This window comes from Bombyx mandarina, chromosome 23 (assembly GCF_030267445.1).
Source record: "Bombyx mandarina strain Sakado chromosome 23, ASM3026744v2".
Taxonomy (NCBI): domain Eukaryota; kingdom Metazoa; phylum Arthropoda; class Insecta; order Lepidoptera; family Bombycidae; genus Bombyx; species Bombyx mandarina.
Window position 1 is genome coordinate 8,060,845 of NC_143229.1, and position 27,470 is coordinate 8,088,314.

The 27,470-nt window shown below is 37.8% G+C and overlaps 1 protein-coding gene across 2 annotated transcripts in view; it reads left to right on the forward strand.

Annotated features, from left to right (window-relative positions):
- Positions 1–27,470, forward strand: part of sev (receptor protein-tyrosine kinase sevenless) — a 47,488-nt gene that overhangs the window by 16,980 nt on the left and 3,038 nt on the right. For both annotated transcript variants that reach the window (XM_089737522.1, XM_089737523.1), the window contains exons 3-35: positions 6,205–6,264; positions 6,534–6,624; positions 6,703–6,932; positions 7,623–7,871; positions 7,957–8,104; positions 8,181–8,300; positions 8,843–9,173; positions 9,250–9,453; positions 9,771–10,172; positions 10,668–10,762; positions 10,839–10,977; positions 11,074–11,275; positions 11,619–11,808; positions 11,888–12,006; positions 12,734–12,929; positions 13,007–13,173; positions 14,013–14,200; positions 14,789–14,987; positions 15,258–15,527; positions 15,644–15,849; positions 15,942–16,765; positions 17,017–17,154; positions 17,583–17,820; positions 18,472–18,668; positions 19,663–19,798; positions 20,737–20,870; positions 21,819–22,031; positions 23,304–23,446; positions 23,578–23,742; positions 24,579–24,773; positions 25,330–25,549; positions 25,842–25,939; positions 26,320–26,429. In XM_089737522.1, the coding sequence (XP_089593648.1) occupies positions 6,205–6,264; positions 6,534–6,624; positions 6,703–6,932; positions 7,623–7,871; positions 7,957–8,104; positions 8,181–8,300; positions 8,843–9,173; positions 9,250–9,453; positions 9,771–10,172; positions 10,668–10,762; positions 10,839–10,977; positions 11,074–11,275; positions 11,619–11,808; positions 11,888–12,006; positions 12,734–12,929; positions 13,007–13,173; positions 14,013–14,200; positions 14,789–14,987; positions 15,258–15,527; positions 15,644–15,849; positions 15,942–16,765; positions 17,017–17,154; positions 17,583–17,820; positions 18,472–18,668; positions 19,663–19,798; positions 20,737–20,870; positions 21,819–22,031; positions 23,304–23,446; positions 23,578–23,742; positions 24,579–24,773; positions 25,330–25,549; positions 25,842–25,939; positions 26,320–26,429 (6,617 nt within the window). The remainder of the gene's footprint in view (positions 1–6,204; positions 6,265–6,533; positions 6,625–6,702; positions 6,933–7,622; positions 7,872–7,956; positions 8,105–8,180; positions 8,301–8,842; positions 9,174–9,249; positions 9,454–9,770; positions 10,173–10,667; positions 10,763–10,838; positions 10,978–11,073; positions 11,276–11,618; positions 11,809–11,887; positions 12,007–12,733; positions 12,930–13,006; positions 13,174–14,012; positions 14,201–14,788; positions 14,988–15,257; positions 15,528–15,643; positions 15,850–15,941; positions 16,766–17,016; positions 17,155–17,582; positions 17,821–18,471; positions 18,669–19,662; positions 19,799–20,736; positions 20,871–21,818; positions 22,032–23,303; positions 23,447–23,577; positions 23,743–24,578; positions 24,774–25,329; positions 25,550–25,841; positions 25,940–26,319; positions 26,430–27,470) is intronic.

The following is a 27,470-nucleotide window of genomic DNA, read 5'->3' on the forward strand; positions in this document are numbered from 1 at the left end:
TAGCACTGCTCTAGCTAGAGTAGATGTTAGCTGAGGCTTTCAGGCTGAATAGCGTGCCTACACTCCTACCACCTTTTTTTTTCGAGCTAGGGTCCAAACCTCCTACGAGGTCCCCGTGCCTAGGAGGGTATATGGGACTTGTCAATCTGTAGATGTTGGGAGCAAACCGCGGGCCCAAGGATATTTTTACGGCCCTACCGCACTAAACGACTCCCCTGCACTCTTACACCCGACGCCCGATATACCTAGTGAAGCTAGAAGTCTCCCAGTCAGGGCCCCGTGAGCTCAATTACACGTCAAGGAGAAGCTGAAATAGCCTCTCAAGGCTATCAGCATACGTAGGGAAAAAAAGAAAAAAAAAAGCTAAAATAACCCCTCGATTCTACGTGCTGTGCAATACAAGTGAAATAAAACGTTTCAAAGTGAGATTCATTCACATACTGATGACTATGAGCTCAGGTAATCACTTAAGGGCCTAACGAACTGCTTTAAGAGAATATTGATGCTATTGATCGTATGCTTGGTGCTATTTGTTCGTGCATGTGTTTATTAAACGTTTTACCTTTTGCAAGCTGTTGATTTACTATGTGTTACATACACATTATATCTGATTGTGATTTAATATTAAATCTTTATTATAGATTGTGTTTATATTTCTTCGTTATTTAATAATGTGCTTAAAGGTTCGGTCTATTTTGGTAAATCACTCTCAATATTTTTGAGTTATACCGCCGCAATGCTTTTGTCGTATAATTTTCAAATTTTCTCTAGATGAAAACATTTATATAGAAGAGATTGCTTATGGCAATAAGACCGCCTATTGTAAAAATTATACCTGTTGATTGATTTTAAGTATTAATTATGTATTGGCGAGCAAAACTCTTCGATACCATTGAGTAGCAATAAACAAAACTAAACTCTAAAACCTAAATATTAAACAATCTTCAGTATTGGACGGTAAGATATAAAAGAGGACATGGCAGCTTAAACAAAACTAAATCTAACTTGAATTAACGTTAAAACCCCAAAATATGAAAAAACAAAAAACAATGTAAAAGTTAATAGCACGGTCTATAATTTTTAAATATAGTTCATTAACAAGTACATAGCCAGTGAGTGCTTTCATATTATTATTAGAGTAGTCGTCCGGCGTGCGCATGCGCTCTCAATTGAACTTCCGAGACCGTTTCCGAAATCGGTCCGACAAATAACTGACGCGACGATTTAATGACTCTAAAGGGACTAGTTATTGTTTTGTTATTATTACGGCACGAGACAGGAAATCAGCTAATTAGACGGTAATTTACCCAGTGGTTTTATTAGCTTTCGTAATTATTATTTTTTTGTTTAGTTTGAGTTCTTTATCAAAAGGGAAACTGTTTGTTTATAGCCTTCGCCTATTGAAAGCATTTTGTGTTCGTTATTAAAAATGTGGCTCAAAGAAAAAAAAAACCCTTTTTGACATACGGCCCATCTGAGATCATGGACATCAGCATACTACGAGCACAGCCAAGCCACTGCCTACTGCTGAGTATTCTCCGTAAGCCTCGTTTGAAGAGATGTCATAGCGCTGGGGAAATTCCGTAGAACATAATACCGTTGAATAAAACACCGTAGAGGGGTGCTCATTCCAAAGTCGGATGGTTCGTAGCAGAAAAGATCCCTGGAACATACTGTGGCTGAATGCAGTGGTTCTAGGTCTGAATGTAGCTTACTACGATGGTAGGCAGTGCGATGTTAAATACGAGATGATGGGTTTATCACAAACAATTACTTCCTCCAAACGCCAACTTGCCTTTGCCCTCCAAATGACTCCGATACTGGACATTGTTCAAAATGTCGACCCCAAGTATCCCAATACTCATGGAAGGTTGTAGAGATACTCTCTGAAATTACGACACCATGACAAAAGGGTCCTTCTTCGTAGTGAAAGCGCAAGCCTATGTCTTCAACGTATTAGCCTCACGCGGAGACTCGCCAATGACGACTGTGATGCTCTGCCCACCCAAAAAGCAAATGATCCATTTACAAGGACACTCGGGGATCCCGTTACCTGGTAAGTTCGACAAAGGTGCTCGTTGCCAGACCCGGTCAAAGGTCCGCGTTATATTAAAGATTCCAGCGAGAGCTTGGCCCTTGCTTAATGATCAGAATAGAATGCTATTCTTGGTATACCTATATTAGCGTAATTGTACGCATATCATTAAGCGATCGTACGGTTCGGATTGTAGGGTTAGAAAGGAAGCCGTCATCTATACAAGTCAAGTTAATAGATAGACTTTGACTTCGTTTCGTCTGTTATATAACAGTCGCACCGTGAGCCATGAACTCACGTTAATTTCGAATAAAAAAGACATCACGCCATCACAACACCTTTCAAAAACTCGCCAAGTACGGTTTAACTTTAAATAGGGTAAATTGTCCGGTAATTGCCCACTCCAAATCCGGAAAATAGCAGTTTGTTTTAAATTTTTCTATTATTGTTTTTAATGCTATAGGTGACAAGCTCATCTACCTAGTTTGAAGTTGTTATCGATGTTCTTAGGTTACGTTAATGTCGCAACCCGTCGGTAGACATGACTTCGAAGTCTTAGTTGCGTTACATTATAACTGCTATTTCACTATTAACTTTTCAGGATTTTCCAGCTCAAATTAGAAAGAAGAGCGTTACATTCATTTCAGATCCTCCCGATCCATTTTCGGTACTTATAGGCACTTTAAGCACCGGACACTGCTCTCGTGGAATTCGGTCGACGTGCAGCTTAATCCACAGACACAACCCACTGAGTTTCTCATTGAATCTTCTCAGTGGGTCGCGATTCCGATCCGGTGGTTTTTCGGCGATTAACTGCTCTTTTTAGGACAATGTTAGCAAATTCTTTAAGGCGGAGTCCCGTGAACTCGCGCACCAACCAAAAAAAAGCTAGAAAAGCCCCCTCAAAGCTACCGACAGATAGGTAAGCGAAAAAGAGCCACTTTTATTACCATAGAAATAAAAGTATTTGTATCTGTGAACACACTTTTCAAGTTTTTGATTTTTTTCATAAATTTAGAATGATTACGAACATTCTAAGTTGAGTTCATCTGTATTTGAAAATTCTTCCATATGTACAAATGTAGGTAAAGACTTTCATAAATTTAATATAAACAGATTTAGGTCACGAAATTTGAAGGGATATATTCTTTAACCATTTGACTTAGGAAGCCTAAAAACTATGAGTACTATCAAATACTACAAAATAAATCATAGACATTCAAAAAAGCTATCTAAATTTTCTTTTAATTACTTGTTGAAATTTGATTTTGAAATAGAATTGAATTTGAAACCCTAGTGTGTAAAAAAAGTTTCTTGTTAATAAATTGTATCATTGAATTATTTACTATAACTTTGTCTGTGTAAATGATTTGACTTAACTGTCAAAATTTTTAAATTGAACATCGAGGGCGGGAAGGCTGGGCGTGGTGTTGTGACAGCCATAGCGGAAGGAACATATTAACAAAGGAATCCGTCCCTACAACGGAATGTTTAAATCGACTATGACATTGTACCGATAGTATCTTTTAAAATTTAATCAAACTACAACAACAAAACGAATGGAAAACACCGCAAAAAATAAGCACCCACAATTATAGAGCAACAGAAAATGGAAATGAATTTATAATTAGGCACACATTCTCTATCTGATTAATTTGGTTTTATTCTGCAATTCGCGTTGTATCTGTTGATGAGAACGCGTAATCATCTGTTGTGAGCTCAGGGCACGACCTGCAATTATACAACTGAAACAAACGCCACGGATTCGAGAACTCTGCTTAATTGTTGGGCGCAGACCCGAGTTTGCTGTCAACAACAATTTTTGTGACTCAGAGGGAGTGAGATCAGCGAACTTAGAATAAAATTTCATTTGTAAAATCCATAAATCCTGTAGATTTCTTTTTAATTATTGTTTTTTTATTTAGACGAGTAAATGAGTTCACGACCTACTTTACGTTAGTAGTTATCGGAGCCAAATACCATAGCGATAATGCCAATACCCACCCATCTTGGGACTTAAGGTCGAACTCTCAATTGTATTGTTTAACTGTTTCTATGGAAATGTGAGGGAAGACCACTCGACCTCCACTGAATCAAAATTGGGGTTAGCTTGATAAATTATGAGTGAATTTAAAAGTGCCAACGTAATGCAGTCTTAGGGTGCGTTCTCAAGCTCGAGCACCTGCTTCCGTTGGGAATCTCAACTGTCCGTAAAGGACGCAGCTCGACCATGAAAATCCGTTACGAAATACGTATCGCTATTTTACCATACCATAATAAGATAGTTGGGTCGCTTGGTCACATTAAATGTAGGATATCTACTATTTGATTGTATTTTTTTGTATATCTGTATTTAGTTATATTTTAACGAAATCCAGCAGTCATGTGATTTTTTTTTCATCTCATACAGGATTGATGCTTAAAAGTCTGTTAAGTAAACCGTTAAATAGGTGTTATAAAAACAGACATACACATTTTTCAGGTTTTTCTTAAAACATGATGTTTATATTTATTTGATAATTTTAATAAGTAGAATCTAATGCGTGCTCCACTTTCAAAAGGAGCATCTGCGATTTGTAAACACATAAAAAGCATAATAGTTAATCTGAGTGTTATTGATCTAGATAGAAGACAAAAGGATTATAATTGTAAAGCGTGTATATACACTTAATGGTGTACGTGTAAAAAAATTGCTCTAATTCTCAGTTTCTCGGTTTTTTTTTTGTTCACACAGGTAAGTAGATTCTACGTACATAAAAATTCAATTTGGCTTATACATATACGTAATAAAAGTTCACTGTTATAAGTGCGAATACAATTTGCGGCTTTATGCAAATTATGGTTATGTAAGCGTTAGCAAGACAAACAGATTTATTTTATCATATATAAAAACTAAAATAAACAATATTAGCTCTCTGGTCTATAATTTACCATTCGATTTGTAGATCGGTTGGTACCTATTTCTTCATAGTGAATGCTCAAACTCTAATCTTTCAATGCAAATCCGCCTGAGAGTTTTCCTTCCACATCCTTTTCCACTAGTCCATCTTACGTAGACAAAAGAATCCATTTCATTTTTAGCTCCGAGTATTAACATCTGTTGGATGGTATATCGCATTACTGCCAGATATACGTTTTGTCGCTAATCAGCCGGCCATTCTGATGTTAAAAACTACACCACAGTTAACATTAATGAAAATAAAATTAGATGCTAATCAACTAATGCTTACCCAACAAAAAATGTAAAGTAAACCGTGAATACTAAATTGGATTAGAGCCCGCACCATTTGACGCTAATTGACGGACTTGTGTTTTCTAATATACGCTGTTGTACATTAGTATACCATAATAATTGATCCGATTCGTACGTTACTTGTGAAATGCCCGGAAGAAAAAAGGCTCTAAACCATAGTTACATGTCTTGTGTAAATACGCGATCTGGTGATTATAGCCATAGACATACCAGACTTTTAGGGAATCGTTCTTGAAGTTGTAACTATAGCAATATACTACAACAACACAGATCAATGTTAATCTAGTAAGCGCGTACTAGTTAGTCGTTTTAAGAAGTTTTATTTATTGGCTTTGTAGGCAGATGAGCATACGGCCCACCAGATGGTATGTGGTTACCGTTGTAGATAGACGTCAGCAATGCCAGGGGCACATTCAAGTCACTGCCTAATCATTAATAATTAATCATTTATACTTATTATGCAATCCGTGATCTAAGACGAAGACGATAGTGAGTGTTCTAAAGATCTAACTTCACGTGTTTTTTTTTAATGCTTAGATGAGTGGACGAGCTCACAGCCCACCTGGTATGAAGTGGTTACTGGAGCCCATGGACATCTACAACGTAAATGCGCCACCCGCCTTGAGATATAAGTTCTAAGATCTCAGTATAGTTACAACGGCTGCCCCACCCTTCAAACCGAAACGCATTACTGCTTCACGACAGAAATAGGCAGGGCGGTGGTACCCACCTGCGCGGACTCACAAGAGGTCCTACCACCAGTAATTACGCAAATTATAATATTGCGGGTTTGATTTTTATTATATAATGTAGGTATTTCATTAGAAAAATTGGTATATACCCGCCTGCGTCTACGGTTTTTAAATGAATTATGCATTATGACGAACTACTACTACAACAGAACTTTTTCTTACAGTGTAAAATCGGATGCAGTCTTTGGCGTGGAGGCTTAGAAAAATCTTGCCAGAATGTTTGCGTGAGTTGCTTTATTTTTTTTTCATGCGTAGACCGCTTCGTAAATTGCACACTGATTAATTTTGAATTGACTCCAATATATGTTGTCAATTCGACTGTTTTTATGTGAACCTCTGAACCTCGAAATTGTTTGCTTGGTCAAATGATTTCAATTATTCTTTTTTATTTGAAAGCTGATGCCTCTCATTTGATCCCAGATAGGTATATTGTTGAAATTGGTTTTCTTTTTTGCTAAAATATTGTATGATTTCATTAATTTATTTATTTCAGAATGTTACTTCTGAAACAGTATTCTCTCGAGAGCTTTACTGTGTTATGGGATGCAACGAAGCTCTCAACACATATTTTCAACAATTGCGAGGTATTTCGTCGTAAATTTCATTATAAAATATAATGTTATAACATGAACGGATAATTAATTGTGTATTTTTTTTTAAAGATTTATATGGGACTCCTCATCCACCAGCTTTGGTGGCGGACAGCTTAACCGCTACATCGTTGTCATTAGTTTGGGAATCACGATGGGATTCGGAACTTGGAAATATAACGTACTTAGTGCAATGGCGATACGAAGAATTGCCGGGAACGTGGCAATATTTTTCGAATACCAGTCATTCCGATAAAACTATAATAACTGTCGACAATCTTAGACCGTACACCAAATATAGAGTAAGTTTCGATTGATTTTAACCAACTTGTGTTATAATATACTTCATATCATCATATATAAATACTAGCTGACCCGGCAAACGTTGTTTTGCCTAGGAAATTTCCAGTGTAGAAAAAAAAAACTAACTTATTGTAAGTGTGTAAGGATGTAGTAAATGAGTGAAAGAGGCATGTAGCGCTGTGAACGATGAGGGAATATAAAAATAACAAAACCTCATTCAACCACATAATGCCTCATGATAATAATAAAAAAATGGCCCAAAAAATAAATAAAAATGTTAGGGGTGGACAACCCGTATCACTTAGGGGAATGAAAAATAGATAGTAGCTTATTCTCAGACCTACTGAGCATGCATATAAAATTTCATATATATCGGTCAAACCGTTTCAGAGGAGTTTGGTAACTAACATTGTGATACGAGAATTTTATATATTTTACTGGTAGTAGGACTTCTTCTGAGTCCGCGCGGGTAGGTAGCACCGCTCTGCCTATTTCTGCCGTGAAGCAGTAATGGTTTCGGTCTGAAGGGTAGGGCAGCCGTTGTAACTATACTGAGATCTTAGAACTTATATCTCAAGGTGGGTGGCGCATTTAAGTTGTAGATGTCTATGGGCTCCAGTAACCACTTAACACCAGGCGGGCTCGTCCACCCAATTAAGCTATAAAAAAAATGCTCTTTTCGTTTCTAGTTTCGAATTGCAATATTCCTGTCTGGACACGTTGGTGCAGGTGAACCTTTATACTCTGCTCCGTCAGTAGTGATATCTACTTTAGAGAGTGGGAAACCAAGCTCAGCCCCAAAAGCTCTAAGAGCTGCAACACCAGACCCAAGCCGAGTGGCAATTTCCTGGGAGCCGGGACCATTTCCCAACGGACCACTGATTTCTTACGTTTTGAGGCTTACTGATACGGAACCCAGTACGACTGACGCGTTAGAGGTAAATAACCTTTTGCTGTTGTAGCCTTATATTGGTTATACGTTTTTGCATCATACACTAATATTTAATTACAATTTTATTACAGGACATGCCAGCATCGAACAACACTCTCTTCTACATGTTCCAGAACTTGGCTCCAGCTCGTGAATACGAGGTTTCGGTAGCTATGAGGAACGCTGTCGGCGAAGGTCCAAGAGCTTTTGTTAGAATTTCTACCCCACCTCTTCCAACATGTAAGATAAAAACAAATTTGTTAGTCTGATAGCATTTTAATTAAGGCACAGTTATTTGACTGATGTTTATTTTTAGCTGTTCCCAGTCAACAACTTATTTTGATTCTTGGTGGCGAGCATAATATACTAGCAGCTCCCGCCAACGATATGCTATCTGACCCCGTAGAGTTGTACAGTACAGAACATGTTATCACAGGTAATATTGTTTTTAAAAAAATATTTTTAATACATAATTTAGTTGAGCTGATATTCAGCAGCTATAGATATCACAATGTGAACGTTGAAAGCTAAGGTCAAAGCCTCAATTATATTGGAATAACAACAAGACTACACTTCGAATCGAAATTCATAATTGTTTTGCAGCCTAGATAAGCTAGAATACGACACCCACTGTACAGCTCAACACACTCTACCACTAGTAAGATCATAATAGAAATGGAAAAACTAAAAAATACATTACACACATTCATCGATTTTAATACAAAGACCTCTATGCTATTTGCGACCCTAAACGACTCACTAATTGTTACAAATCGGTCGACTCCCTCACTATTAACAACTTAGTTGCACCTAAAGCCCACCAAAATCGAACAACTCACTATGAAACACTCAGAAAGAACCAAAGCTATGTTTGAGTACACATAACGCCGAGCTAGCTACATATCGACTATAATAATTAAATAAATAATGCTTATTAGAAACGTAAAGAATAAAATTGTAATAGATTATTTCTTTCAGGTGTTGGAATCGATATCTCTAGCGACTCCTTATTTGTATCAGTATCGGACGGTTTTGTTTACAAAGGCTCTTTATCTAAAAAAAGTGTTCCAGAGCCTATTCTTATTTCAAAAAATATTGTTATGAAACCTTTAGATTTATCGGTGGATTGGTTGAATCGTCATTTGTACGTACTTGGAGAATCGTTGTATACTAAAGAGGAGTCATCAAATGTTAGCTCACTGACCACTTGGGAAATAATACGTTGTGACTTCGACGGAAACAATCCGGTTGTGGCCTTGACCGGATTCAATTCACGACCAATACATTTTGAAGTCGATGCCTATAACGGGTCAGTTTGAATTAAATTCGAATTTCGGAATAGCAATGAACGATCATGTAAATGAATAATACGAAAATTGTTTTAGGTATTTGTTTTGGGCCATGAGAGGTGTAGAGCGTGGTGGTTTATATCGATTAGACTTGGCTAGTATTTCTAACGGAGTACTACATTCTTCGGAAATGATAGTTCGAGACGCACATCTAGGAGCCTTTACTGTGGACCATGCCGACTTTAGAATATTAGTAGCACATCTCAAAAGGAACACTGTCCTGGCAGTATCTCTAGATGGGTATGAATATAGATTTTATAACAATCTTGTAAGTTACTAGCTGTACCTGTCCGCTTCGCTGGGCATTTAAAATTTACATTATTATTTCTCACCCCCACAAAGACTCTTATCGTTAACGCCCCCGCAACTGGTGTAGGGAGTCCAACACTCATATAAATATTAGCCTATCCATTAAATGTATGTTCTACATGGATACCAAGTTTCAAGTCAATCGGATACATGGTTGAGTAGTTATAACGGAACATCCGTAAAAACCACTGCAGATTTATGTATTAGTATAGATTCTTGAGCTCTTGAACAAAAGTATCGTTTTTCAGACGCGAAGTAACGGACTTTCGAAGCAATACCATAACACCGATGTTTCAATCAACGAGATCGATCGCGTACGCAGGTGGTCTATTTTACTGGACAAATGGCAAGGAAATGCTGACTGAGGAACATCACGCAAAAAGTGACAGCTATTTCCACAATGAGTACCCTCTAGCGTACAATACAAAAATTATCCAGACTACCCAAGTGCTGGTTGCTCTGAGGAGCTGTCAGCCTATACCGGTTCCAGTAAATCCACCACTCGGAGTGCAGGCGGTGATGGGTATTAATCGTGCAAAGATTTCTTGGTCGTCTCCGCATTTATTGGGTCACCAGGGAAGCGGCGCGTGGCAGCAATGGACCTATCATTTACAACTGAAAAATAAACGGGACGGAGACATCATAGACATGTTCGTATTGCTAATAATTGTGTAATAGATATATAGTTATTTATTTATTTATGATTATGATTGTATTTTTATTTATTTATTGCTTAGATGGGTGGACGAGCTCACAACCCACCTGATGTTAAATGGTTATTGGAGCCCATAGACATCTACAACGTAAATGCGGTATATTCTAACATCGTGTAAAAAAATCAAACCCGCAAAATCATAATTTGCGTAATTACTGGTGGTAGGATTTCTTGTAAGTCCGCACGGTTAGGTACCACCACCCTGCCTATTTCTGCCGTAAAGCAGTAATGCGTTTCGGTTTGAAGGACGGGGCAGCCGTTGTAACTTTACTGAGACCTTAGAACTCATATCTCAAGGTGGGTAGTGGCATTGACGTTGTAGACGTCTATGGGCTCCGGTAACCACTTAACACCAGGTGGGCTGAGAGCTCGTCCATCCATTTACGCAAAAAAATTAAATACCAAGTATTAAGTATAATTTGCTTTGCAGAAAAAACACCGCTGAACCGATTCATATTGTGGAGAATCTGAAGCAAGACGCTGAATACGTCATTAGAGTAGCCGCAGTCACAGTCTCTGGTTCAGGTATAGATAGGTTCTCAATGTCCTTCAATTGATCATTGGAATGCGTGATTAAAACATAACAATTTGTTCTTTATAGGACCATGGTCTTCAGAATTTATTGGTAAAACATTACCATCTTCACCTAGTACCCTTCACAGCACATTACTTTGGTCGGGACCAGAGGGGTTATTACAAGCCGATTTATCTGGAGAAAATATAGTGACCTTAATCCATAGGTGAGAATACTATAAGAATAATAATTAAAGATAATTACTTTGTAATCTTATTTAGTTTACACTTTATTCAATGATTAAAATTGAATTATTATACAGAGATGACATAAAGAGTTTCTACATAACCGCTATTTCTTGGTATCGAGACAAACTTTATTTGGTGACCAACACTTCTACGGTTAAATGGTTCAACATTACGTCACACGAACACGGAATGATGCCGAATATGGACAATGTTGGAAGCTTGGCAGTAGATTGGGTTGGCAAGAAAATATACTGGTCAAACCCTAAACAACAACTGGTAAGAATTTATAACAACAACAACAACAACAACACGCAATTGCATTTCTATTGATTTCAATCACTTCTTAATATCTGGTCCAATATTAAAAATTGCATGCAAGTGTGCTCAACTTAATAAGTAATAAAATCTTAATATCAAAGATAGTTATTATACCGTTCACTTTTAGAACTTCTAAATGCGTTTTGTAAGAAAAGAAAAAAAAAGTTACTTTAAAGTATAAACTATAAATAAAATTACAAGGCACTATTACATCCAGTTGTTCGAAACCTGATGTCTTCAATTTGAAGAAGAAGTGCCTTAAAACGAAGAGTTATAAGAAATTTCTTAATACTTTTATCAGATTACGAGGAGCAGCTTCGATGGCTCTAATCGAGAGCCAGTACCAATAGTTACAGTGGCAAAAGAGCTTACAATAGATTCCCTTGCCGCTTACATCTACTGGAATACTGGACATGCTGTAGAAGCAGCAAAACTGAACGGAGAAAATAAAATGGTTTACTATCCAGCTCAGTTGTTTAGTGGAAAACAAGGTACCGATACATTTTACAATTAGTATTGCTGCTATTGTGACAACAGATCTACACAAAGAATCGATTTCTATGTTTTCAGTAATGGGTTTGACTGCTGACTTGGAAAATAAATGGCTATACTGGTTGGTTCGAAGCTATGATGGTTCTGAATTACATCGAGCCCGAACTGCTGATACGCTCTCTCACAGCGCTAATGAGGTACTCAATTCAAACAAATTAAATTGTATAAATAATTGTCATCGCCGCATGACTGCTCTTATATTTACTATTATGACCAAATCGCAAATTCTTTAAATGAAACCTTGCAAATAATTTGCAACTTTGATTGATATTTTGCATAGAATTGTCTAAATGAAAACACGTTGACTTGGGAGCTTCTCCGGTCACCGTTCTCGTCGAACCCGTCGCTTGCGACGTAGCGCTCGACGAGTGAATGAACCCATGGACACAGCCCACTAAGTCTCTCGCCGGATCTTCTCAGTGGGTCGCATTTCCGATCTAGTGGTAGAGTCTGCGAAGCACTACTCTTACTAGGGCCAGTGTTGGCAGCACTCCCAGTTTGAGCCCCGTTAACTCACCTACACGTCAAGGAGAAACTAAAATAGCCTCTCAAGGCATGGGTAGGAAAAAAGGGAGCTTCGACTTGGGAGCTTCTTGTTTACTGCCTCTAAGATTAATATGTTTCTTTGATTTTGTTAACGACATTGTTCTTCTTCAAGGTGAAGATCTTGCACACCGAATGTTGTGTTTGCAACATTTCTAGAAAAACTAGAAATACTCGTACGCGTTATTCATCAATTTTCAATAGCGTACTTAATAAATACATAAATAAAAATAAATATTAAATTAAGCAACTAAATAATAGGGAGTCTGAACACTGATTTAGTGTATTAAAATTAATTATGGTATACTATGTTTGTTGCAGGTATCTGAGACATTGGTATCGCGTCTAGGAAGTACGGCTACGTTAGGTCCGCTATGTTACTTCAGCGGGCGGCTAGTGTGGGTACAAGATGCCGCTCGCGCTGTATTGTCCGACCTTTCAGGGAAATACACTGCCTCGCTAGTTCCCAGAGTTCGAGTTATTGCAGTACGAGATCCAACTCTACATGCACATAGTGGTAATTTGAAAATCACCTTACATTAATCAAATTAAAAAGTTCATACATACGTGTATTTTAATTTAATTTTTTTATAGAATTGATCGTAGCAATCCCAGAAACAATAAATTCATCCTCGATAACTGTGGAAGGCGCTTCGGACCGTTTCAATGTAACCTGGGCGCCAGCTCGCCGTGTCAATCTCAACAATACCAGAGTTTATTACGATGTCAGTCTAAATTTTTTTGGTCAACACAACATTGAAGTAAGTGACTTAGAAACTGCTTTTACAATAACAATTACAAGTGGCGGTTAAATTGATGATAAACCTACGTACTATGTCTAGTGGATAATGGCGGCCTTCCAAGATACATTGTTTAGATTGATATTAGTGTTTAGATAATAAATGAACTTAAGGCACACCCTTTTGAGTGGTAATCGGCATCCGTAAACATGAAAACGTGAACGCCGTCGCGTTGCCGTTACGTCGTGAAGTCGAACTTCGATTTTATTGTACAACGGCTGTCCGTCACTACAAAACAGAATGCATGACAGCGTCGCAGCATAAATATAAATAGGCAGGATAGTGCTACCTACCCTTATGTGCTTACAATAGTTCCAAGCATCGGTAACAATCTCTTAATATATATATTTTTTTTTAATAGTATTTCAGTAAATTATTTCACACGTTTGAACATTTAGCAGAATCATTCAATATTTTAAGAAGCATGGTTATTATAATGATAATAACAACCATTGTATGTCTAATACCGGAAGCATATCATACCAAATTACACTTAAGATAATCTTATCCTATCATACGGGGTACGATTGAACAGCCTAGAGTAAATATTTATTCATTGTCCCACCAGTAATTATCCCAGATAATTTCGTCCCTATTAAATATTGATCTTGGAAATATTTCCCACTTGATAGAAAGTATATTAAGAATTAATTCAATAGCTTCAAATCAACAAAAAAAAACGTGTTTAGATTTAGCAAATAACCATTTGATAAAATATTTCATTTCTAATATTCGGACAGGCTTGAATTTAATTTTGAATACGTGTATTTTTAATAAGTACCTATATTACTTCTTTAAAGAAAACTGTGGAGACGCCATGGATCGAGGTGTTGGACATCGATGTGGCTCCGTACACCGCAGTGGAGGTTTCGGTGCGCGCTCACACACCCTGGGGGGGTGGCGGCACTGCGCGGACTCAGTTACGGACACCTCAAGCACCACCGGCCGCGCCCACTGCACCCAGATTATACATTCAACCGAAAAATAAGTAAGTAAACTATTTATGTTGAAAATTATTGTCATCATGAGCCGGACTGGGCTGGTTCCATGGTGTTTTCAAAATGAACCAGTCAGCGTTTGGTGATGCTATTCTCTTCATGATCATCATTGCCTTCCATAGTGTCAGTAATTAAGACTCACTTTTCCAATGAATTCCTTTTATTACATTTCCAGTGTACAACGTTAAAACCAGAGAGACAGAGAGACAGAGAGCTCCGCTCAGAGGGTGTGGAGTTAGCTGAGTCATGAATTCTCTTGAATACTGTTTTAAAAAGTTGCTTACATAGGTAACATTAAGGAAACAGTTAACTTTAACTTTTTTAGTTGACTAAATAGTGACGTTGCGCCAAAATAATACAATTATATAATTATATAACATATATATAATTGTAAAAACATTCTTTAGTTCTAAGAAAGCCCAGAAAATCGTTAACACGTAGATTGCAATTTTTGTGTTTTACAAATAAAGGACTAAGGTCGGGACGCGATGCGGTTTTTACTTTTGCGAAATTAATCAAAACGAAACGTGGTTTGTTACGATTTTTGTACATTTAAAGCTAAAACTATTTGTTAACAGCGGTGGTCGAAAAGTTGCCATATTTCGTTGGGAAGTTCCAAATCGTACCAATGGCATCATACGTGGCTACGAAGTGCAGTGTTGGAGTGATAATTCAAGACCGGCACCTTGCGCCAATGCTCTCTCACCTTCACCTACTCGAACCCGGACGCAGATTATTCTCAAAGATCTGTTGCCGGAGACTACTTACTACTTCCAGGTACCAAGTCAATAAAGTACACGCAAGAATTGAAATTAACACGGATTTTCGTAGTAAATTTACATACACGTTTTAACTTTTCTAACTTTTCTTCAAATTTGAAACCTTTATATCCTTAATACCTCAAGAAATGCATAAAACATGATTCCTTTACCAAAAGCATACATACTTAAAGTTTTAGTAGCTAATCTATTATTGTGAATGTTCATTTTGGGAAAGATTCAACTTTTCCGTTATGTAAATTTGAGAAATATTAAATATAATTTCCAGGTCCGAGCTTGCACAGACGCTGGCTACGGTCAATATTCGGAAGTAGTGTCTGGGACAACTAATGAAATTAACCCAGTGCCGAAGGTTATGATCTCCTCGCAAGACGCTATTAAGATCGTGGACCTTGATTCCAGTGAAAGCGAGATAATACCGAAAAGCACAGGGATTCCGGTTGACTTTGGAATATCTATAGAAGAAAGCTTAGTTTATTGGGTTAACAACCTAGAAGAAATTTTTTCGTCTAGAATAAATGGAAGTGGGCATTATAAGGTAAATATATGAGAAAGTTTCAATTGAATCATCCAAAATCTATAATATTTTAAATGCATAACATTTTTAACCAATTTAAGCTACCCTAATATTAAAAAAGTATGGTACTCTTTCAGTTAACATCTATAAATGGTTCAGCGACAAGTCTCTGTTTTGACTGGGTCAGTAGATCGGTTTACTGGACTCAGATGGAAGTCACTTCGCTAGAAGCATACGCTACTTATAGGGCTAGTCTCGGAATTCCAAATACACGACCGCAATTATCACGAATTTTTACAAGAAAACAACCGATGTACGGCTTACAAATTTTGCCTTTACAGCAGTAAGTTTCATCATTGTTATTCCTTCAAAGTTTGAAATCTAGTCTATCTAACCAAATTCTAATCAATTCTGTTCTTATCTTGTGTATTTTAGGTCTCTAATGTGGTATGAGGAAACGGGTCATCCTGGTTTGGGTACTTTAATGATATCCGATTTAATGGTTCTTGATATTCAATCATTTTTTAATAAATCGAATACCAAAACAAAAAGCGATTGTAACTGTCCGGAGAATCCACAAGTTGCGAAGACATTTGTAATAGATATGACTGAATACAATTACGAAGTGTACTGGATCGATCCCTGGGTCCATCGCATACTAGCAGCCGACATGAGTGGCTGCAAATGTAGATTAGTAGTCGATGCAACCGAAAAGAAAAAATATGGATTCACTCCGATGTCCATAGCAGTAGACAGCAAATATATTTACTGGTTCAACTCGACAGCGAAAGAAATTTTCTATACCAACAAAAATGTCAAGTCCGAAATTAATCACGTGAAAACGAGCTATGGCTATAAAATTATGACTTTAGACCCGGCTAATCAAAAGTATCCACCCCGACAATGTCTGATGCCAGAAATAAAAGAATTTAAGGCAAAGGTTTTGTCTCATGGAGCAAACTATATAATATTACAATTGCCTTCTGCTAACAAACCAAAACTATGTAAGACTTTAGAATTTCAAATGCCACTAACTGAATACACTGTTTATTATAAAATTTACAATATTAGAGAGAACACCGATTGTGATAAAGAATCGTGTTTTTTTACCACCACAACGAACACCGAGGCGATTCTAAATGAATTACAACCCTTTACAAACTATACTGTCACAGTGGAAGCGACTAATTACTACGCTAAACTTCATGAGGTCAAACCTCTTGTTGGAGCGACCTTAGTCTTGCAAACAGCAGCCGAAGGTAAATAAACCAAGAGATTTTCTTTTAATGCTTAGATGGGTGGACGAGCTCACAGCCCACCTGGTGTTAAGTGGTTACCGGAGCCCATAGAAATCTACCGCCCTGGTACCTACCCGTGCGAATTCACAAGAGGTTCTACCACCAGTAATTACGCAATTCATAATTTTGCGGGTATGATGAAATATAGTAAAACGTTTTATGTTTATTGTAAAAATACAAATTTTAATGAATTCATGAACTTTGTCTTGCAGCACCCACGGCACCTAAATCCGTAAAGGGAACGGTTTTGAGTCCAGTGCTGGCCCAACTTGAATGGAAAACAGAGCCTGGACTGCGATATGAAGTACACTGGCGTACTGATGATTCAACTCAATCACACAAATTAAAAGGTAACGTTGATTTGGAAATATCAACAAAAGTATTGAGTACCTGATCATTTGGTCGCTAAGCTAACAGTTTAGGTATTAAGGCATTTTAGATTAAATCATTAATTGAAGTACTATTATGAGATAAACCATTTTTTTTATTGCTTAGATGGGTGGACGATCTCACAGCCCACCTGGTGTTAAGTGGTTACTGGAGCCCATAGACATCTTTAACGTAAATGCGCCACCCATCTTGAGATATAAGTTCTAAGGTCTCAAGTATAGTTACAACGGCTGCCCCACCATTCAAACCGAAACGCATTACTGCTTCACGGCAAAAATGGGCAGGGTGGTGGTACCTAGCCGCGCGTACTTTCAAGAGGTCCTACCACCAGTAATAATCCATGATCCATGTCCATGATGAAATAAATATCAGTTATCAATTATGACAGAACATAACACTTTCGAAGTTTGGGAAGGCGGAGTGGCCAATTTGACTCGTCTATCGGCGGGTACCTGGTACCGTGCGTGGGTGCGGGCGCGGTCTGCCCACAGCGCGGAGACTGCGGCTTCCGCGCCAATACGTTTGCGTACATACCCGCAACCCACGCCTCTCACACTCTTCTCCTCGCCCGAACCATACTCGCTCCGAGTCTTGTGGCAACCACCAACTTCATATGTAGTGTATCGGTAAGTATCGCGTTTTATTTTCATAATTGTAGAAATTCAAGCATCTTAGTTAGGAAACAAATAGTTTAAACAAAATTAGTGACGGTTTGTCGTGTTTTTTTGATGACCTTTGCTTTTATAGCATCGCGTCGCGACCTTAATACTTTATTTGTAAAACACAAAAATAGTAGTTTACGTGTTTACGACTTTCTGGGGTTTTATTAGAATCAAAGAATGTTTTTACAATTATATTTATGTAGGCGCCACGTCACTATTTAGTTAAGTAAAAATAGTTAAATTTAACTAATTAAGTTAAGTTGTTGACCTAATGTTACGGATGTAAACAACTGTTTAAGACTGTATTCAAGAGAATTGATGACTCAGCTAATCCCACTTTCTACAATAAATACGAGTGACTACTATCGCACAAAACAATCCAACCCGTAGACACAGCCCACTGAGTTTCTCGCCGGATCTTCTCAGTGGGTAGCGTTTCCGATCCGGTGGTAGATTCTGCGAAACACTGCTCTTGCTAGGGCCAGTGTTAGCAACGCCTCCGGTTTGAGCCCCGAGAGCTCACCAACACGCTAGGCTAACGCTGATATAGCATCTCAAGGCTATCAGCATAGGTAAGGAAAAAAGTTTTAATCAAATTTATTTTTATCATAACAGATTTAAGGTGGAATACACGGAAGCTGCACCTGCAAATGGTAGCTGGAAAGAATGCGACCGTGACGGTTCCGATAAATGGATTGCGAAGGATCTGAGACCGCGGACCCGCTATCGGTTTCGTCTGTGCTTACAGTACACAGCGAATGCACCGCCGTATTTCTGGCCCATTGACGATCAATTCGTTTTCGAAACTTCAGGTACAGCTTATGGTTGATTAAGATTAAGATCTCGTTTCTTTTAAGCATTATGAACATGGTGCTTTGGGCTAAAAATTGTTTGAATGTTACAATGATAGAAATATAATATCATTGGTAAGTGTCATGGCGTCTACGCGCCTCTATCGATTAGTCACTATACCGCGATCGTGCTGCAATCTCTCGGGAATCGTGCTGCGTTCCTTTTAGCTACCAAACTAATAACCGTCTCCGACAAGCTAAATCGTACAAGTAGTAGGTACCTAAATCTAATCTGGATTTCAATCTAAATGGTATATGCACTCAGCAAGACCGTATTAATGAACAGAGACATAAAATTACAAATTACCAATAAAAATTAAAAATTATAAATATAAATAAAAATACAAATTCCAGGGAAAAAATCAAAACAAAAAAAAACGGTATCCACATAAGTAGACGACAATACAACCAACACAAACATTAAATTAATAACTAGCCATTGTTAAATAGCATATTCTTCACACACCTGACAAATCCCCTGAGTTCCCCTAGGTTTAACGATATCAAGGTTACCGTGACATTCAGCCAAATCATTATACAGCCTGACCATTCTTACCATAGGGTTATAGTATGATTTATGATTTTTATATGTCCGTAACGCAAAGAGGTTTACCAAATACGAATTTCGGGCTCTGAAGGGGGTGGTGATAGAAATTTTTGACAGAGCCCCGGTCGCCGTCCTCGCCGAAGCTGTCGCTTGTGACGAAGGGCTCGACGAGTAAATTAACCCATAGACACAGCCCACTGAGTTTCTCGCTGGATCTTCTCAGTGGGTCGTGTCTCCGATCCGGTGATAGATTCTGCAAAGTACTGCTCTTGCTAGGGCCAGTGTTAGCAACGCTCCCGATTTGAGCCCCGTGAGCTCACCTACACGTCAGGGAGAAGCTGAAATAGACTCTCAAGGCTATCAGCATAGGTAGGAAAAAAAATTGAGTGAAGATTTGATTTAACACAGGTGATGTGCCGAGCGCGCCAGGAGCGATGCGGGTAGAGAGTGTGGGAGAGCGCGTTGTCCGTGTCTGGTGGGCCGAGCCAGACCCGCGCGGCGCCCCCGTCCTCGACTACAGGGTCTGGGGACGACCCCCTCATCGGTACGCCATTACTGTCTCTTGTACTCTCTAGATCAGTTTTTCCCAAAGTGAACATATAATGTAGCTACGTCAACAAAAAATTAACAAAAAAAAATATGTTATGAAACGTAAGCAACGTCTTAGCGAGTGGATCCTGTTCGCCAATTTATACAATTTTCTAGTCTTCTATACCATCTATGACATAATATCACTTTTACGGTAACGATTTATTATTTTCTCATTTGGCACACGGAACTAGAATTGATAAACCCTCCCAACCTAATATGTAACGAATTCCTTTTTGAGAGCGAATTTGAAAACAAACTAATAAATAATTTGTAGTGAACAAGTGAACCATATGATAACGCATTTTTTTTCTCTTTATTTTAACCATTAAATGAAAACATCCTTATCACTACATAATATAAAACATAGTCGCTTTCTCTGTCCCTATATCTGTCTCTATGTATGCTTAAATCTTTAAAACTGCCCAACGAATTTTGATGCGTTTTTTTTTAATAGATAGAGTGATTGAAGAGGAAGGTTTATATGTAATAACATATGTATAATAACATCCGTTAAATAGTGGAGAAATCAATAATAAATTACAGTTTCAGAGAGCGAAGCGAGGGCAAGTCGCTAGTATTTATATAAATCTAAGTCTGAAACTACTAACTTATAATTTTGAAAAAGTAAATAAAGGACCTGTCAAAGCTTACAGGAAACCCCAAACAAAAAGCCTCTAACTCTAAAGTGTTCACAGAAAACGTCATGGCATAAAACCTAGTTAACAGCAGTTCGTTTCGCACTTCATCTAAATGTCATAACATTGCACATATAAAAGCTTGAAACATATTATTATGTAATCTACAAATAAAGCAAGTTTATAATATCTGCTGGAAAATTAAATTTAATATTCGCATACTTATTTTTAGACAAAAATATTGTTACATTTTCAGTGTACCCATTAACAGCGACAATATTACAAGCAACGTTAGCGATCTTCTCCCTAAAAATCTACCTGATGACGTCGATGACGATATGAAATTGCGTATTGTTCGCGAGGGTCTTGAATTGCTTCATCAAGGAAACGGTGAGTCCGCTGAAGTATGTAGATATGCTAAAATTCCAATTCACGAATACCCTATACAAGGTGCGAAGCCAAATGGCATGTAATATGTAAAAAAAAACAGTTTTAATAGGTCGGATAAAGTTTAAACGTAATTTGAAATTTAGGCAGGCTGCACACGGCAGATAAACCCTGAAACGTTTTTCTAGTCTACCACTTGCGAAAGCTTAGATGCATCGAAAACATTTTGTTTTAGTTATATATTATGTAGTTACTTTGTTTTATTTAACAAGATTCGTATATCTAGACTTTTCCAAACTAATCTACCTACTAAGGGGTTTTCTTACGAAAATAATTTGGGTTTAAAATCAGAAGCCAAGCTAAAGATTTTTTGTCTTTTTCAAATTCTAGATTCTAACATATTTGCATCGACGAGATGTAAGTTCCATTTGGAATTATTGAATCTCAAAAATTAAGATGAATACGTATTTTTAGTGGTTTTAATGTGTTTTTTTTTATTACGTTCGTAGTCGTAATTCGACTAGGTATAATTAAATAAAATTACCTATAAGTTTGTGATGATATAATATTAATTCTATTGTCAGAGACTATTGTACTCATACTTCTATAATCATAGATTTCGCCAAGACTACAGTTTAGACAGATATAATAAAGACAAACAATATTTAATCTATTCCCAATTTGACCACAGACTTTAAGCATTAGGGAAAGTTTGATAATAAACAAATAGTATGCATGCATGTGTGCGTCAAATACATGATAGTTTGTGTAATGTTTTTTTATTGATTTAATGTACTTTTTATCCAAAATTAAAAAAAAATCGTAACATTCTGCACTCCATCTCTATATTCTCTATAAGTGTGGGTTTCATACTCCTCCGTCCGCGCAATTTTCGTAAAAAGGGGCACAAAGTTTGTGCTTGACGTATTAATATATAGATAATTGTTTTAGAGACGTACTGGTTGATTGGTAACGGCGAAGTGGCGGGCGGCTACGTGGCGCGCGTGCAGGCCCGCAACGTGCACGGCTGGGGGCCGCTGTCGGCGCCGCGTGCGCTGCGAGCCCCCGCCCCCCGCGCCGCTCGACCTTCTCCCCTCACCCTCGTGCTCGCCCTCGTCGCTCTGATCACACTCGCCTTTGCTTTTGCTGCTGCGCTCTTTTATGGTGAGCATTCGTCTTTAATTTATATGTATATTTAACTGGTGGTAAAACCTCTTGTGAGTCCGCACGGGTAGGTACCACCACCCCGCCTAGTTCTGCCGTGAAGCAGAACTGGTTTGAAGGGTGGGGTAGCCGTTGTAACTATACTGAGACCTTAGAACTTATATCTCAAGTTGTAGATGTTTATGGGCTCCAGTAACCACTTAACACCAGGTGGGCTGTGAGCTCGTCTACCCATCCAAACAATAAAAAAAATCAAACACGTTGTAATTTTTGTAATCCGTAATGAAAGCTCATTAGAACGATTAATGGTTCAAGGAAGAGTAGACGGTCAACGCTCTCGCGGCCGGTCACCCGCAAGGTGGATTGCTTGATTAAGTCATCTACTAAGTGTTCCCTTACTGAATGTACACGTACCGCCACAAATAGAGAGAGATGGAGAGGCTTCGCAAAAGCCGCAACCGATAGCGATAAGACATACATAACCACGACCACTCCGCCAGGAGTGTACGACTGAGAAGAAAAAATTAATAATAAAAAATACCAAAACTGTTGGAATGAGTCTTCGATCAATAATACTACCGAAGGAATGAGTAATAAATATTACATGGAGCTTTGCTCGGTTTTTTTTTTGATAACGCCATCTTGATTAGCTTCCCTCAATTAAGAAAAATAGTATTATTATTCGCCAATAGATGTCGGGAAGAGTTGATTATTGAAAACACGAATAAAACAACATTTTCTGAAAATAAATCGTAGCTAGATCGATTTATCGCCCCCGAAATCCCCGAAAATCGTTGGAGCCGTTTCCGAGATTCAGATTACCTATATACATATATTATATTAATATACAAGAATTGCTCGCTTAAAGGTATAAGACACTTACAATAAAACAAAATTAACTTTGGCTACGCCTGTGTTTTTTTTATTTAAATCATAATGTTTCAAAATAGTGAATTAAATGCATGTTTTCTGAAATTAATTATTTTACACAAAAGACGAACACAGTAATATTATTGCAGTCAATCAGTCAGAAATATTTATTTCTACTGGTAAAACTTAATGCGCGTTAGGCATTTAAATGATCATATACGATAATAGTAATTGATTTAGGCACATATGGACATAAAATGTCTTTTAATTACTTTTTTTACTTTTCTTCATAATTGCATGTTTACCAAAAATATTCCGATTGTTTGTTGTTTTAATATGCAAAAACAAAACCATGATCACTACTTCTACCATCTGTAATTAATTCAAATAATGAAACTTCAGGATACAACAATCGAAACAAAAAGAAAACAGCCATAGCGAACCAAAACCAAACAGTGACGCTTAGAAGAGGTCCTGACGTGGAGCTGGCGACATTAAGACACGAATTACCTATCAGACATTCCACTAACATACTTTATAATCAGGTAAAGTCCGCATCGAGAACTTAGTTTTTGAATCTTATAATTAATTGTTTTGCAAAGTTGGCAATGAAGTAACTATTTGTTTTTTCCCATGAATTTTGCATACTCAGTGTTTCATGTAAGTACTCCAACAGGGTGTTCATTGTCCAACCGACGCCGAACTAGCGAGTCTGCCTCACATACGACGCGAACAGATAACACTATCGAAATTCTTGGGCTCCGGTGCGTTTGGCGAAGTTTTTGAAGGCGTCGCTAGACAGATCAATGGAAGTACTGTCGATACTAAGGTGGCTGTTAAAGTAAGTACATTTGCTTCGGAAGTAATAATAAAATAAAAAATTGGACATTGGTAGTCTTGATGTTGTTCGAGGCACAGCGAGGAGCGGGGTCCTGGACCAATCCATCAATCAATAAGTATTTACAATCGGCATCAGTGCGCCATTTCGAGAAAGCGGCACGACACGAAAACCCTCTTGTCATGGCCGCCGGAAATTACATACCCGATAATGTGGACCGAATGATAAATATTCGTCGTCCCACTAAACATATCATTTCGGCTCCTCCGGATCCACTAACGGTGCTTTTAGGTACCTCAAGCACCGGTCGCCGTTTTCGTCGAAGGCGTCGCTCGCGACGAAGGGTTCGGCGAGTAAATTCACCCATAGACACAGCCCACTGACTTTCTCGCCGGATGTTCTCAGTGGTAGATTCTGTGAAGCACGGCTCTTGCTAGGACCAATGTTAGCAACGTCCTCCGGATAGAACCCCGTGAGCTCACCTACTCGTTATGCGATTCTAGAATAACCCCTCGAGATTACTAGAATAGGTAGGAAAAAACCATAAAAAGAGGAGCGGTTCGGATGTGCTATTGGCATGTAGGCCCTATGCTCAGAATAATACTCGGCTAGAAGAAATTTCTAATAGCCGTAAATGCCAAAGGAAGCTTTAGCTTTAGTGCTTAAATCAAGAATCAATATTTCAATACTATTAAAAGCCTGACACTGACCAGTGAAAGCTCGAAAGCCATCTAAATTGCGGCCTTTAAAAAGCCGCTGTCAAACTTTTATGAGTGAAAACAAATAGTCAAAGCTACCTCTTAGTTTTATGCGACTGACAAGCTAATTTTAACTTTTAGACGTTGAGAAAAGGAGCTTCGGAACAAGAAAAGACAGAATTCCTAAAAGAGGCGGCTCTCATGTCAAACTTTAAACACGAACATATACTACGACTTCTAGGTGTTTGTCTCGACAATGATCCAAACTACATCATAATGGAATTAATGGAGGGCGGTGACCTTCTCAGCTACTTGAGAGCTAAACGAGAATTTTTGGTAAGTATGCTGCATATATCCTATAGGGAAATTTGCCATTTGCTTTTAAAAGACACATGATTAACCTCCACGATTTCCTGATAATAAGGCCTAAGGATAATTTTTACAAATCTAGAATAACATAAGTTAAAATATACATTATTGGAATTTTCAAAACGATTTTAATTATAGACTTTGCACATTTTTTTACTACAATACTAGAACTATATATTCTTCTGAAACCTCACATTACATAAAATAAAAAGACATTTATATTTTCGCAGTAAATGTGGTAGGGTGTAAATTTATGTAATGTGAAATTTCGCATGAATATTTAATTAGAGCACGCATGGCCTAGACAGTATTGTGGTATATACAGTCAGGTCTCTGCAACACAGTTTGAAGAGTTGGACAGTCTTATATCTCTTTACTCAATGACAGTTTCCACATTTACGTTCTATGCACTAAGGTAACCATTGAAGCCAAGACTGCTGTGAGATATTCACATAACAAAGTGGCCATACAATACCCGTCCACGTGTGATACAAGAATTATAATACTTCCACGTTGTTTGTAGTCGACCCCGGATTCTCTGACACTCTTGGATCTACTGAACATGTGCGTCGACGTAACAAAAGGCTGTCGTTATCTAGAAGAGATGCATTTTGTTCACCGAGACCTCGCTTGCCGGAATTGTTTAGTCGCCCACCGCGCTAACGGGAGGGTAGTCAAGATTGGGGACTTCGGTCTTGCCAGAGATATTTACAAAAACGACTATTATAGGAAAGAGGGAGAGGGTGAGTTAGTAAATTATTATTAAAAAAAAAATGGTTTCAGGAAAGCACGTAAAAATAACGATGAAGAAACATTACTTATCTGCTTAGTGTTGTTTGTTTGTATATGCTTTATTATTTCCATACTGTTGATTTATTATGTGTACGTAAGTATATTGGTATATAAATCATATAGGGATTTCATATTATGTGTAAACGGTATTTATGTATTTCTTGTATGTATTTATTTACTTTAATAATGTATATATATAACCTCACGTGTATAAATACGACTTGTATATTTTACGAATTCCAGGTTTGTTACCGGTTCGATGGATGGCAGTCGAATGCCTCGTGGATGGAGTTTTTTCGTGTCAATCTGACGTGTGGGCGTGGGGTGTGCTCTGTTGGGAGGTAATAATAATTTCAGCTTGCATTCATAATTATAAATCTCATTTTCATCTTCATTAGAACCAATTAGTTTTACATGTCCAATTAGCCCACTCAGTTTCTCGCCGGATCTTCTCAGTGGATCGCGATTCCGATCCGGTGTTAGAATTTGCGTAACACCGCTCATCCAAGAATTAGTATAAGCAAATCTCTCTGTTAGTGTTAGCAAGCCCGTTCAGGGCATTGCTGGAATGCCCTGTTAGGCTACCAGCGAAGAGGTATGGAAAAAAAATCCAATTTGAAAATCTGAATTCATAGATATTCAACAATATGTTTCCAATATCGGTAATTAGTAGGTTTCTTGAGCGCAGCAGTTACGACTGATTTGAAATTTCAATTTCTAGATATTATCATTGGGACAGCAGCCATATCCCGCGTGCACGAACCGTGAAGTGCTCGGATACGTGAGGGCGGGAGGAACACCTGACCGCCCACCGAACTGCAGTCCAGCTTTGTAAGTTACCTAATTTACTTCTATGAATCTATCATTCTTGTTGTCAATGTGAAGGTTTGTATGGTTTTGTTGTGGTTATGGTATTGTGGTTATGTGTATTATTTGATAATGCAAACTGAGTTATAACTTACAATTATGTGTTCTTTTTTTATCTTGGTAAATGACAACCGAGGCAACACCAGGTGTGTCTACTGTAATAAATAATACAAAGTATATTCACTCTATTGTGATTTTACGTATCAACGGACCTACAAATTGACTGGTAGTTTATGATCCATAATGACTGACACAAGCAGGGTTCAAGGTGGGTGGCGCATTTACGTTGTAGATGTCTATGGGCTCCAGTAACCACTTAACACCAGGTGGGCTGTGAGCTCGTCCACCCATTTAAGCAAAAAAAAAAGCAGCTCTGTAGGTTGCGTAGATTGGGGGGATTCGGGAGCCTTTCCAAATCCAACACAATTATTTTTCTTAGGGTAATACCAATAAAATTGAGATAAAAATGGTACCAGAGGCTTAATTTTTATATACGATGCGTTATTATACATTGTTCATTACAAAATAGAGGTAAGTACACAAGAACTGAAAAAACTATCTTGACCCGATTCACCTTGGCTTTGGGGTGAATCAGGTTACGTATGGGGACATTAGTTTTTCAATAGGGCTGGCATTATTTAGTTGTTAGGTAGATACCTGACTTTAGGTGATTAACTTTTTAATATCCATAATGAGTTACAAATCTTTGATGACTAAATTAAACTTTTTAATATTCATAAACACTAAATAAAAGTCATTTGCAGTTCAACAAAGTTAAATCTAACAACTCAACAAAAGCATTGTGACTTCCCAGATTTGTCCCTATCCTAACTCTAGTCTATATTCCCCCCAATCTACTGTAGATATTATTTTTAGTTAGATATTCAACGCGAGCAAAACCGCAGGACATGTCAAAGGGACATCATAATAATAATAATACATAATGTAATAATTAACCGCCGCTTTTAAGTAAGGGAATCCAATTTACGGATACCCACGCGGGAC